Source organism: Catharus ustulatus, chromosome 24 (genome assembly GCF_009819885.2).
Source record: "Catharus ustulatus isolate bCatUst1 chromosome 24, bCatUst1.pri.v2, whole genome shotgun sequence".
Taxonomy (NCBI): Eukaryota; Metazoa; Chordata; class Aves; order Passeriformes; family Turdidae; genus Catharus; species Catharus ustulatus.
In genome coordinates, this window is record NC_046244.1 from 8,450,503 (window position 1) to 8,463,716 (window position 13,214).

Below are 13,214 nucleotides of genomic sequence, written 5' to 3' on the forward strand. Positions count from 1 at the left end.
CCATCTCTGCAGTTGTTGAAGCAAATCATTCTGCTGGCATCTTTTTCCAGCCTTGTCAGCTTGCTGTCAGTCTTCCCTCAGTGATCTCATTTTGCATTCTCTCAGTCCTCATGGTTCTTCTTGCTGAGTTTTTTTCGTCCCCCTGTCCTCGCCTCGTTTGTCGTGTCCTGTGTCACGGGTGCCTGCACGCATTTGGTCTGGTGCTGCTCTGCCCTGATGCCTAGTGAAGATAGGACAAGGTGCAGGGACTTGCGTTTTGTACCGTGGGGTGGGGTTGGACTCTAGATCAGATCTGCAGATTCACTCAAGATGTCTGGGGCTGCCCAGCTATTATGCTGGGCTTTGAATTTTGTTTGAAGTTCTTTTTATCTGCAGTTTACCTGTGGTTTTGGGTAGACAATGTGTGGGGATGTCTCTTAGCTCTCAGGTAACCACTCACTGACCTCCCGCTTCTGTCTTGCAGGTCCCCGAGGCAGATTTCCAGTTCTCAGCCGCCACCTTTCACAGAACCTATCCCTTGACGTCGAGGACCAGCAGCCAGAGGATGCGGTCAAGCATCCTATTCAGCATACTGTTTCAGGTAAGGGTTGCAGTTCGCTTACCAGCTGAAGCTTGTGTGACCGTCTGTGTGTGAGAGTTTGTGCCTGTCTGCCACCGCTAGCGTATGCCTGTGAGAGTGTGTGCAGTGACCAGTTGTAATTTTGTGTGAGTGAGTTTTGCCTTCCAGGCTTTTCAACCGATTTTAAATGTAGAATAAAAATTCCCCAGCCAGGGTTTTTTTTTTTTTTTAATTTCCTCCTTGGCTGGAGTTTTTTTCCCAGGTCCCGGCCGGTCTGCGCGGTGAAGTTCATCACCAAAGTTTGGGTGCAGAACGGCCAGGGACCAGGGTTTTCGTCAGGCAGGGCGATATTTGAGGTTCCTGGGGAGCACAGAGAGCTGTGGTGTAATTGGGCGCTCGAGACAAGAGCGGTGGCAGGTGAGCCGAAAGTTGTTTGCGGTGGATAAGGGTTATGTTTTATGGGTTCTGATTTTCTTCTCATTTTATTTATGCAGGAAATCGAACTGTCATCAGCTGTTGTGGTCCAGAAGGACGATTATGTTCTGTTACTATGTATGAGGTTTTATTTTGTTTTAGCAAGAGGCAGAAACCCCCCAGTGATGCTGCAGCCGTCCCAGCCTTTAAATACTTTGGGGATGTGCTTGCCAGCATTCCCGAAAGAGCACTGGGAAAGCACCAGGAAATCACAGAACCGTTTAGGCTGGAAAAGAGCTCTGACATCACCGAATCCAAGCTGTGCCCATCCCCACCTTGTCCCCAGCCCAGAGCCCTGAGTCCAGGACAGCTCCAGGGACCCCAAACCTCCCCGGGCAGCCCCTTCCAGTGCCCGGCCTCCCTTTTCATGTGGGAATTCCTCCCGAACCCCCCTGGTCCAGCTCCCATCCCATTGCTGGATCAGAGCCTGCCCCAATGAATTTTGGGGTTGTCACCACATCCTCCATCCCGTTTTTCAGGGCGGTGACAGTGAGTACGAGGTGGACCTGGGGCACCAGAAGGGCATCTCCCGGGCACAGGCTTACAGCTACACCGAGAGCGATTCGGGCGAGCCCGAGCACACCCCGCTCTCCAACAGCACCTCCACGCAGCAGGGCAGCCTGTTCCGCCCCAAAGCCAGCAGGACTCCCACCCCCCAGACCCCCGGCAACGCCCCCAGCAGCCAGCCTGGGACCCTGTACCGCCCTCCCAGCAGCCTGGCCCCCAGCTCCAGAGCTCCCATCACTGGGTTTTCCTCTTTCGTTTGATATTTAAACAGAAGGGGGAAAATAAACTAACAGGAGAGGGGGGAAAAATTAGGGAAAAAAAAGAAACGAAAAGAAAAGCCCCAAGACAGTAAGAGAAAAGGAAAAAGCAGCAAGGAGGAGGAAGGGGAGCAGCCCCAGGGGTTTTCTGCTTTCTGGGCAGCACCGGAGCTGGATGCCAAGGTCAGGTCCCCTCCTTAGCCAAAGTGTCACAGACTCCTCGGGCGGGGCTCGGGCTGTGCTGACATCACCCTTGGCACCCACGGGAGCCACCCCGGACCTGCTGCTGGACTCCAGTGGGTGCTGGGGGCTGGGTGAGGGGCTCCTGCCGTGCCAAACCCCGGCCCCTCCACTCGTGGCTCCCCCAGGACATGGGGACAAGCGGTGACACAGAGACCCCAAACTAAAGAGGGCGAGAGGAGTTCTGCTGATCTCAAACCTCTGGACTTGAACCCTGCACTTGGCACCCCCACAGCCTTTGGGGGAAGGATCCCAGGGCACAATTCATTCCCCCCCTCCTTGGTGCCTGGCCCAGCACAGCCCCCCCAGGAGAACCCAGGACTGAAACCCCCGGAGAGCCCCAGTGGGTGCACGTGGTGCTCATCCCCTCTGACTTTGCACCTCGGGGGCTCTGGGGAGGACTCGGATGAAGCAATTGGAGCCTCCCCTTGGCGTTTCTGGGGGTTTGGGGGTTTTCAGTGGGGTTTTGTGCAGAGGCCTGAGGGCATTTTGGGGGGTGTGGATGCCCGGGGGCGGTCTGTGGCCATTTTGGGGTTTCTGCACAGCACAGCCCCCACAGTGCCTATGGGTGAGCCAGCACCAGCCTGGCAGGGCCGTGGCACCCGGCCTGAGCCAAGGGAGATGCCGATAACCATCCTGAGGACAAGAGTGTCCCCTCTCTGGCACCTTGCTCTGCCACAGAAAGGGCCAGTGCCCCGTGTCCGTGTGTCCTGCTGCCCCACTGGGCTCGTGGCAGCCCTGTGGCACCAGGGAAGGACCCGGGGTGCCAGAGGTGCTGGGTGGAGCCCAGAAGGGTGCAGGGAGCTGTGCTGGCCGTGTCCTGCATGTCCCCGTCGCAGAGGGGGCTGGAGCTGCTGGGAAATGGGGGGTGGGACAGGACAGCCCTGCCAGCAGCAGCCCTGGCACTGGGGATTCTCCTGGGCTGGGTCACAGCCGCCCTCTCCTGCTCTGCCCTTCAGGCCTGGCAGGAAAATCCAGGTGAGGCGTTCAGGTTTCATCAGCTGTCACCAGCTGGGGCTGGGGCTGGGGAGGGCTCAGCACAACACCAGGTCAGTGCCAGGGGCTGCACAGTCCCTGTCACAGCACCTGGGAGCCACATCCCAGGCCAGGGGCTGCCAGGGGAGTGTTGTGCAGGTTTTGGGGTCCCTGCTGCTCCCCCTTGCACTGGGAGGGTTGGGCTGCACTGGTGGCCTTGCTGCTGAGCCACAGTCACTCTCTGTCCCCTCACAGTGTCCCCAGAGCAGCTGGCACTGCAGGTGGGTGACTCCTCTGACCCACCTGGGCAGCGCAGCACCCAGGGCTGCCGTCCCCTCCTGGGGAGCCCCCAGACCCCACTCACGGGCACAGAGGGGATTCTGTGCCTGGCTGGACAAACCCTGCTCCTCGTGTGCAGCTCAACTCCAGCCCCAGCCATCCCTGCTTGTGCAAGAGGGACCTTCCTCCCACGGGGCTGGGACACGGAGCGGCCGGAGACACGGGGCAGAGCAGCTCTGGGGAGTTGAGCAGCGCAGGGGAGTTCCCAGAGCAAGGAATGCTCCTTGTGCAAGGGATGGCACCCGTGCAAGGGACATTCCGTGTGCCAGGCAGGCTCCTGGTGTCGGGGCCGATCCCTGGCTGAGGGCTGTGAGCTCAGACACATCTCCCATCCTGGGAAGGGGGGAATGCAGCCTTGGATCACATCCGTGAGGGATCTGTGTGCGCTTTGGGACAGCCCAGGCGCTGCTCACCTGCCCTGAGCAAGCTCATCCCTGGCTGCCAGGAGGAGCCCGAGGCTGCAGCCACACCCGAGGCAGGTTTGGGGCTGGTGCTGTGCTGGGAGGTGACACTGCCGGTGCGGTGAGGAAGCTGCAGGGAGATGCTGCCCGCGGCACCCAGCGTGTCCCGGTGCCCACCTGGCCAAGGCGGGGGCGGGCAGAGCATCCAGCCGGGATCCTCTGGGCAATGCTCCGCCCTGGGTGAACTTCGGGGAAGGGGCTGAACCCCTCGGCTGTGCCTGGGGGTCTCTGGGGTTACTGGGGAGGTTTCTGGCAGCAGCCAGCGCTGGGGATGGGGGATTTTGGGGGTGTGCTTTGTTCTGGCATCCTGGGGTGTCCGGACAACGATCCCCAGCGTTCAGGGAGAGCTCCCCGCTGGCTCGGCAGCGTCGGCAAGACAAAGCTGGCAGGCGCTGGCAGCAGGAGGAGGGGATGGGGCTGCCGGGAACTCGGGCACTTTTCCGGCAATGTCCCGCCCACGCGTGAGCCACCCACAGGTGAGCTGCCTACAGGTGAGCCGCCCACAGGTGAGCCGCCCACAGGTGAACCACCCACAGGTGAGCTGCCCACGGGTGAACCACCCACAGGTGAACCACCCACAGGTGAGCTGACCACGTGTGAACCGCCCACCGGTGAGCTGCCCACAGGTGAGCTGCCCACGGGTGTGAGCTGCCCACAGGTGAGCCACCCACAGGTGAGCCGCCCACGGGTGAGCTGCCCACGGGTGAACCACCCACGGGTGAACCACCCACAGGTGACCAACCAAAGGTGAACCGCCCACGGGTGAGCGGCTAAGTGTGAACCACCCACGTGAAAAAACTGGCGTGGATAAACTCGCATGAAAAAACTCGTGTGGGTTCCACACGCGTGCAAAAAACTCGCATGCGTTTCCAACGCGTGGAAAAAAACTCGCATGGAAAAAACTCGCGTGGAAAAAACACGCGTAAAAAACCTCGCGTGGAAAAAAACGCGTGAAAAAAAACTCGCGTGAAAAAACAGGCGTGGAAAAAACACGCGTGAAAAAACTCGCGTGGAAAAAAACTCGCGTGGAAAAAAACTCGCGTGGAAAAAAACACGCGTGGAAAAAACACGCGTGGAAAAAACTCGCGTGGAAAAACACGCGTGGAAAAAACACGCGTGGAAAAAACACGCGTGGAAAAAACACGCGTGGAAAAAACTCGCGTGGAAAAAACTCGCGTGGAAAAAACACGCGTGGAAAAAACTCGCGTGGAAAAACTCGCGTGGAAAAAAACACGCGTGGAAAAAACACGCGTGGAAAAAACACGCGTGACAAAAAACTCGCGTGAAAAAACTCGCGTGGAAAAAAACTCGCGTGGAAAAAACACGCGTGGAAAAAAACTCGCCTGGGTTTCCCACGTGTGGAAAACCCACTCATGGAAAACACACGCTTGAAACACCCAGGCGTGAACCACCCACGTGTGAAAAACTCACGCGTGAAAGCGCCCACACGCGAACCACCCAGGCGTGAACAATTCAGGCGTGGACAACCCACGCGCGAACCACCCAGGCGTGGACAACCCATGCACAGCCCCTCCTGCCACGCCGGGGGCCAGACGGGACTCGGCGCATCCTCAGAGCCCCGGACACGGCTCCGTGCCGGGGGCGGCGGGAGAGGAGAGCGGCGGGGAGGACAGACCCGGCTCTGTGCCCCCTGTCCCGCTCTGGGGGTACCCCTGGAGGGGTCCCTGTGCCAGGGGCTTTCCTGCAGAATCCACGCTCCAGGTGGGATCATGGAACCACGGCATGGCTTGGGTTGGAAGGGAACTGGAACTGCCCTAAGAAGGGCAGGCTTAGTAGGTTCGAGGCAGAGTGAGGACTGGGGGAAGGGTTAGTGTGTCGGCCCGCTCCTCGGGGGCTGGTTTAGGAGGGGGTCAATCCCCCTGGACCCTCCTCTCCGGAGGAGATCCGTCCCCTGGGCGCCTCTCCAGGACCCCCTGCTAATGAGTGGGCTCCGGGGGAAGCAGAGGGCGTCACGTCGCTCTACAGCGTGAACAGACACACAAAAAATTAAATAAATTGCCAGACAAACGAGCGGCGCCGCCTGTCCGCTCAGCCCCGCCTGTCCCGTCAGCCCCGCCTGTCCCGTCAGCCCCGCCTGTCCCGTCAGCCCCGCCTGTCCCGCCAGCCCCGCTTGTCCCGTCAGCCCCGCCCCGCGCATGCGCTCTGGGCCTCGCGAAACTGTGCAGGCCCCGCCCCGCGCATGCGCTCTGGGCCTCGCGCGCCTGTGCAGGCCCCGCCCCGTCCTCGGCCTTAAATCACGGCGGAAGCGCTCCCTGCCCTCTCCACGTGGGAATGCTGCTCCTGGGATGCGGCTGGACCTTCTCTCGGAGCGCTGCGCGAACCCAGCCCGGGGGCTGCTCCCGGTGCTGCACGGAGCCCCGAAGTGCTCAGGTGGGACCTGGGGTCGGTTCTGGGTTTTGTCGGTGTCCGCCGGGGTTTCCCAGCGCTGCCGCTCCCGCTCCGGCCGCAGCGTGGGTGGGTCTCCGGGCACGATCCCTCTCCTGCCGCAGGGAACCGGGGCTCTGCCGGTAGCTGTGCCTGAGAGAACGGCGGCGGGATCTCCTCGTGCAGATGCTTTATCTCTGCTGGAACCACCCGGGACTCCGTGACCGCCGTGCCGGCCCTGGAGCCCCGAATCCCGGCGCTCCCATCCCGCGGCACCGCCGGCACCCCGCGGGAGGGCAGAGCCCCAGCGAGAGCAGCGCCGGGCTCCCCTTCCCTGGGCCCGTACCCCTGTGGAACGAGCGGGGCTGGAGCACGGCAGGAGCCGGGCGCGGTTCCGCTCGGGCTGCTTCTCCAACACCTGCCAGGGGAGAGGCTCCCCCTACTTTGCAACCTAAAAAAACTCTGCAATGGCAAAACCTCATTTATAGAAATTCAACTGAGAATTTTCCTCTTTACTTCCAGATCGCAGGATATGCTAAAGATATACTGGAGTTGAGAGGAATCCTAAATCTGAGTCTCAAGTCCGTAGGTTTCCTGCAGGTGAGTATTGCCAGGCCAAAACAATGGCAACTACTGAGGCTGCTTTTGTGACCCAAAGCTGCACGGCGGCCAGCAATGTTCCTTGGTGTTTCTGTGTGTCCCAGCTGGCTGGCAGTGTGGGGCAGGAGGAGGCCAGGAGTCCCTGGAAGGCAACAGCACCTCTTGTGCTTTGGCTCTGTGGTGTCCTGCCTGTGCCAAGCACGTCCCAGGGATGGACACTGGGCTGCCCAGGCAGCGCTGGCACAGACACGGCTCAAGGGCTGCCCGTGGCTCCTGGGCCAGGGGCTGCTCTGAATGGGCACCTTTGTTTCTGCAGCAAATTCTCATATTTAAATTAAATCCTTTTCTGGTGCTGCCCTGGACAAAAGTCCTTCCTGCATGCCGATGAAGGCTTTGTCTGCTCCGAATTGACGTGTAATGAAGTGCTGTCTTCTCGCTAATGGGAGCCATCGGAGGTGATGGGTCCTTTGGCAGGTATTTTGTCGATGATCTCTTTCTGTCTGTGGTGGAGATCACCGGGCTAGGTCTGTTGATATGCTAATTACGGTCGTTGTCTATGGCCCTGGGTGCTTGGTGTTTAAGAGATTCTTTTATTTTATTTCATACAATCATTTTATATAAACACGAATTATAACATATGTCACAGGTGGGGTGAAGTTTTGTGTGGATGAAAGTGGGAGTTTTTCAGGGAGCCAGCTGGAAGTGCAGAAGGGATGGAAAGGTTTTGCAGGTGGGTCCCACTGGAGGTGTGCTGGAGGCAGGGATGTGCACCCCTTTCCTGAGGGAAAAGAACTTGCAGAGGCCACTGCTGAGGCTCTGAAAAGAACTGAGCTTCTGCAGGGAGAGTTGTTCTCCTATGGGCACAGGGGCCGCGCCTTGGAACGGGCTGGGAGCGCCTCCAGCCCTGCCTTCTCCTGCTTGGAAACAGCACCTGGAGCCCGAGCTGTGGGGGTTAAACGAGCTGAATTCCAGGCAACTCTGTCAAGAGTCCCCAGGGACATGGGTGGGGCTGGGGGATGAGGGTTTTAAACAGCAAATTCTTTGGAATATTCACCTGTCCCAGTGCTGCTGAGCTTCCTTGGAAGCTCTACTGGTTTCTGGCACAGCTGCATGGGAATATCCACACTCCATGAGGCACTGTGAAGTTATGGCAGTGGGAATGGAGCAGGGAATTTGGGGCTGTGGGATAATTCATGGGAACCAGCAAATCTGACAGGGAACCCCAAATCTGGACGCTGCACAGAGAACAATCTTTGTGCTGCCCAGGTGACAGAGTAGCTCAAGCACTGGAATAGTTTCTATGCTTGGGGTCACTGGACCTGGATTTTATTCCTAGCTTTAACTGGCTTCTTAGATGATCTTGGGCAAATGGTTTTTCTATTTCTCCCTTGAATATTCCAGTTTCTGTTCAGTAAAGGGTTTGTATAATATTTGCTTCCATTGCAAATATAACATGCTATCAGCTCCAGCAGTGAAAAGGGTGTTTTCTAGATGGTGCATTTCTTTGCTAATTATGTGGTTTTGATTGCTGAACTGCCTTCAGATGTTGCTGTTATTAATGTAGAAATCTGTATTTAATTCTGTATCATTTCAGGAAGTCCCTTGGCAGAACGTGAAGTAGCAGCCCCCAGTAGCTGTGTGTCATTTGCTGGTGCAGATGCTCCAGTAACCACTCCAGTGACAGAAAATACAGACTCACCAGTCTGGGACTTCAGCAGCAAGCAAGGTGAGAGATGGGGATTCACACAGACACTCGCTGGGTCTGACAGCCAGCCCAGGTGTGAAAAGGATATGTGGTTTGGGGGTTTTTTAGCCCAGACCTGCATATCTGAGCTTAAATTAAAACAGATAGATTGACTGCTTTGAGAGACCTCAGCAGATCAAGTCATACTTGGCAGTATGCAGGAATTAACCTGTGTGATCCAATCTTGTCTCCTCCAGTGTTTCTAATATCTGAATCCCTTCAGACACTTAAAAACTCTTCTACATTCAACACTTCATTTTTCCTTTTTCAATTTTTTTTCCTAGAATGAACTTCAAACATTACAGCTCTGAACCATAACCCTAGTTCTTTGCTGTCACTTTGTTACTGAGTCATGAAGTCAAGTGTATTTCTGTTCCTTCATAGTTTTTGGTCCTATCTTTTACATGTACAGCAAGAGTGAGGAGAGGGAAATACTTCTTGAACAAGCAGAAGCCCAGACTGTGTAGAGATGTGTTATGCTTTGAGGCTCAGTAGTTTTGGGGCTTGTTTAGTTCCTGCCCCCATCAATACAGAAAGAAAAGGATTTCTCTGGGTGGATCAAATGGCATTGAAACTTCAGAAGCATTTTACTGCTCTTTCCTGCTTTGCATAAAGCAAAGGGTTTTGTTCTTAACAGATTATCCAAAGGGCTTCTCCTGGATCCACAGCAAACCTTAGTCTTCAAAGTGTGGCATAAAGCAGGTAAAGTTTGTAGTGCAGTACTAAGAGGGCTGTGTTTTCTTCATCCCCTTTCTTAGATTGCTTACATTTCATGCAAGGCGAATAAATTCTGTTAAGTGAATTGAAGAAAAGCATTGTAATGCCATTTTTGCCTTGTGCTAGAAGAATGCTGGAGATGCATACCTATTGATTTCCTGTCCCTTGGCATCCTCCTTTTCCCCATTAGTTCATCTTCCAAGATTTGGTTCATCCATATCCTCCCTGGTTTTATTTTGACAGTGCTTTAGGGGTTGGGTTTTCCTGCTGAAGGAAATCCCTAACTGCTTCCTTCACGTGCTCTTTGTTGTTGCTGCAGTTGGTTAAAGTGTGGCCAGGCAGTTGTAGCCAAATACTTTTATTTCTTTCTTTTTACATATTGAAGTTCAGCTGTCTGTGTATCCAGAGTGCTGTGTGCACAGTGGTTCTCCTGGCAATCCCTGTCCCTGCCCTGGGCTTTCACTGTCCTGCAGGGCCATTTTTAGCTAAACATAACTGAGGTATTCCAAATAATATTCCCCTGTTGGACAGGATTGTCCTGGACCTCGAGCCCACTTCCAAGCCCTATTTCAAGACTATGTTGCAGCATTCCTGAAAGGGATTCCTGTCAGTGTATATGTGCTCTGTATCCTGTATGTTGTTGCTTCATGGGTGTTCAGCAGTTTTTTAGGAGACTATTCTGTGCATTTGGATGTCTGGGAGCATGGCAGAGCTGTATTTGCTGCTTGGGGTGACAGCTGGTGCTCAAAAACATACAGTAGATTCAACTTTTAGTTGGTTAGGAGACATCTAATTTGTCAGGAATCTGTTTTTCTGGGATATTGACCATTTTTTCTGGGTTTTTCTGTATTCTTCCAGGTCTGCTGGGGTGTGTTATAGACATGTAATGCAACCCTTACCCTGCTTTCCATCACTTTATTCTTTGATAGTATGGGTGGCGTTAACAAAAGTGTCTGAAATGAAAGTGTTGTCAAATGCTACTTTGGCTCAGTGCTGGGAAATCATTTGAATATTTAAAGCTATTTAGAAAGCCTGAGGTTTTGTTAGATCAGCAGGATAACATCGTAATTTCTCTTATTTTCTTGCTGTGAAAGACTCACATGCAGTGTTCCTTTTTCCTTTTCACCCTAGGTGAAGGTCAGCTTTCCAGCATGTCCCAGTAATTCTGCAAACTTGTCCAAGCAGATGTTGAATTCCTTGTCAGAGGAAGTCAGTGTTCCCGCTCTGGAGTGATAAGCCCACAGGCTGACAACCTTTCTGATTATTCTCAGGTCTCAGAAAGACCTCTCTAAAGCAAATTGACTCTACTGGAAAAACGGTACACTCTGTCCAAGTGTGTCCACTGTGTGTGGGCTTAAAAAGTAGTGGGCATTCCCTCTCCCAGTGAGAGGGAGGTGCAGGAGGTAGCAATCCTGGGACAGATTCCTTTTGACACAGCCTAGATGTTCTTTCCCTTGTCATTGATGCTTCCTGGTTTGCATTCTTGTAAATTAGGATTTAAATGATGCCGTTGTTAAAGCAGGCAGGGTCTTTCTCCAGGCCCTGATAAGAATAAGGGTTGTGTTTGTATCTGGTTTTGTTTTTGTAAGTTTAAATTAGCATAAATCCCCTTGATTTTACCTTAACTTCTGTCCATGAGCAGTGAATGACAGCTGGTGAAATGCTGTGGTGTTGCACATTGCAGGAGTAAGGCTATCAGATATCCTGCAGTAATTCTGCTTTCTGCCCCTTCAAATGAGTGAGTGTTTTAGTTCATGATCTGTTTATTTAGCTTACAGAGACGATCCTTTTCCTGTGTGTGTCTTTGAAGTTTAGATGGACTGTGGGCCCCACTATGGGATCTGAACAACTGGCTTGGGAGCTGCCAGCAGGCGTGGAAAGCTCCCTACCAGCCCCACTGACTTGATTTTGGTATAAATCTGAAATGCTAAATGACGTTCCTGTGGACATTTGGAAGAGCTGGTTTCACCCATCGGAGGAATAGAAGGGGACACAGTGCAATAACCGATGAAGGGGATGGAAAATCCGGGGCTGGGTGGGGTGCTCTGCAGCAGGACTGAGATGCTGCAGCAGTGTGGTGAGCTGTTGGAGGGGAGCAGCAACAGCAGTGTTTCCAGAGCTGGAGGGAATGCTTGGATTTATCCATTCTGCTGCTGCTGTCACAGCAGAACATTCTGCTACTGCTGTGAAGGCAATAGTCCCTTCTGGTGACTTCCACGGGTACAAGCACAAGGCTGGGAGCATTTCTGGGGTGCATGGGGCAGTATATCCTTTCCCATCAGCATGTTTTTCTTCTTGCTAGAAATACTGTTCTCTGGACTAGATTCTAGGTTTAAATGAGGTATAAATTTAGAAGAGCAGTATTCATTGTGTGTAGGAATAGAGGAGTGAAAGATTTCCTGAGATATTTCATCCCTTCCTGTGCTACCACAAGCACTGTATCTTAAAATCCCTAGGTCATAAACACAGAGAAATCCTCAGATTTTTATCAAGTTCAACCACAAGTCAAGTAATATCCTTTGCTTTGACTTTTATTGGAAGGTCATCTCAAATCCAAGTCTTTTGATTAAGTAAGTTTAGAACTAGCTCTTTTTTGGTTTGCAGCCTAAGTTCCATAGCCAAGTCAGGACTTTTTCTGGAGTGTTATCCTGTTGCTTAGAGCAGTTTCAACACTTACCTGCTCATCTGCTTTTCAATAAAAGCCTTTGATCTTTTATTTGTATATTTACATGTTGTTGACTAAAATGATCCAACTTAAACCCAACTGCCACAGGCTTATTTTCCCTCTCTTACCAAATTTCTTACCACTGCTTGCAGAAAAAACTTGAGCTGGGTGAGGTTCAAAGATACTTCAGTGAGAAGCTGACCAGGTCTTTCCCTGACTTCAGCACATCGAGACCAAGCCATGAGGAGTGTGAGAGTGACCCTCAGGGCTTGATGAGCAGAGAAGTGGATCCCAAAGGCTGCCATCTTCTGGAAAAATCCAGTCAGTTGGTGTCTCAGGTCAGCAGCCTAATCAATGATGAGTTGTTGCTGTGAGGAGCAAAATGACAAGGAAATCAAATCCCTGCTGATGCTTCTAAAATAACTTGCAGACTAGAGAATAAACTGGAGCCCAGAGCTTCAGTTCCTGCCAGTTGGAAAGTTGTTCCCTGCTTTTTCTGCCCATGGCTTCCTGCAGGGTAGCAGCATTTCCAAGAGGTGGAGTTGAAGGGCACATCCCTATTATGCCAGAATTTGCCATTCTTTTGTCACCTTGATCTTCCCTTTTTTCCACCCCCCTCTCTTTATTCTCCAAGGTTTTGTTCTTTTTATTTCCCTTCTCATCCTTAGCAATTGTTTTTACTGCTCTTTTACATGCCTTCCTCTGCAATCTGTTCCAGACTTCTTCTTTCCCAAATGTCCCCCACCATTCCCTTGGAGCAGGACTTGCCTCAAAATTGTTGTCCACTTTACCTAATACTGGTGAGCTCAGTTCTCAGAGGATGCAAGCAGTTAACAGCATCTGCTCACCGGGAAGCAAAAATAAGGGATTGTGGCTTTTTAAAGAATTTGTAACCTTTCCCATTAACGTCATCCTTAATGCTTCTGGTTTTTCCTCAGCATTTCTGTTCTTCTGGCCTTGTCAGTGGGAAACAGAGCAGAACATGCTCACATCAACAGTGTTTGCAGAGCTGTGCATGTTTAGCTCCCAACCATCATTACATCTAGGACTTTCTGCCAAACCCCCTAATAAATCAGATTTAAGCTGAATTGTTGCTCCGTGCATTTACAGAGCACTGAACCCATCAAGAGAAGTGTAGAGATCCATGCAGGCTCTGAAGAGCTGCTGCCATTCCCAGGAGACAGGGGTTTGACCAGTGGAAAAACCACTGAGAGAGAGGAGGAGGAAAATGCTGAGGTTGTAAATGGAGATCATCAAAGCAAAGAAGGAAGTGGTTCTGATGAGAACTGTG

General features: G+C 52.9%; 1 protein-coding gene and 1 long non-coding RNA gene across 5 annotated transcripts; both read left to right on the forward strand.

The window, feature by feature from the left end:
- The first annotated feature begins 465 nt into the window (after positions 1 to 465).
- LOC117006948 lies at positions 466 to 4,273 on the forward strand. Its single transcript, XM_033079734.1, has 2 exons — positions 466 to 580; positions 1,054 to 4,273. The coding sequence occupies exon 2, from the start codon at positions 2,602 to 2,604 to the stop codon at positions 3,721 to 3,723; it is 1,122 nt and encodes a 373-aa protein (XP_032935625.1). The 5' UTR covers positions 466 to 580; positions 1,054 to 2,601; the 3' UTR covers positions 3,724 to 4,273.
- Positions 4,274 to 5,992: 1,719 nt separating this feature from the next.
- LOC117007011 lies at positions 5,993 to 13,176 on the forward strand. Of its 4 annotated transcripts, XR_006163112.1 has the most exons (9): positions 5,993 to 6,203; positions 6,720 to 6,797; positions 7,166 to 7,271; positions 7,444 to 7,527; positions 8,392 to 8,523; positions 9,179 to 9,243; positions 10,390 to 10,529; positions 12,076 to 12,261; positions 13,034 to 13,176. It is a non-coding gene; the product is annotated as an uncharacterized LOC117007011 (long non-coding RNA). The 4 variants fall into 4 exon arrangements; XR_004420063.2 differs by lacking the exon at positions 7,166 to 7,271 and having other exon boundaries at positions 5,996 to 6,203; XR_004420062.1 differs by lacking the exon at positions 7,444 to 7,527 and having other exon boundaries at positions 5,997 to 6,203.
- The last annotated feature ends 38 nt before the right edge of the window (positions 13,177 to 13,214 follow it).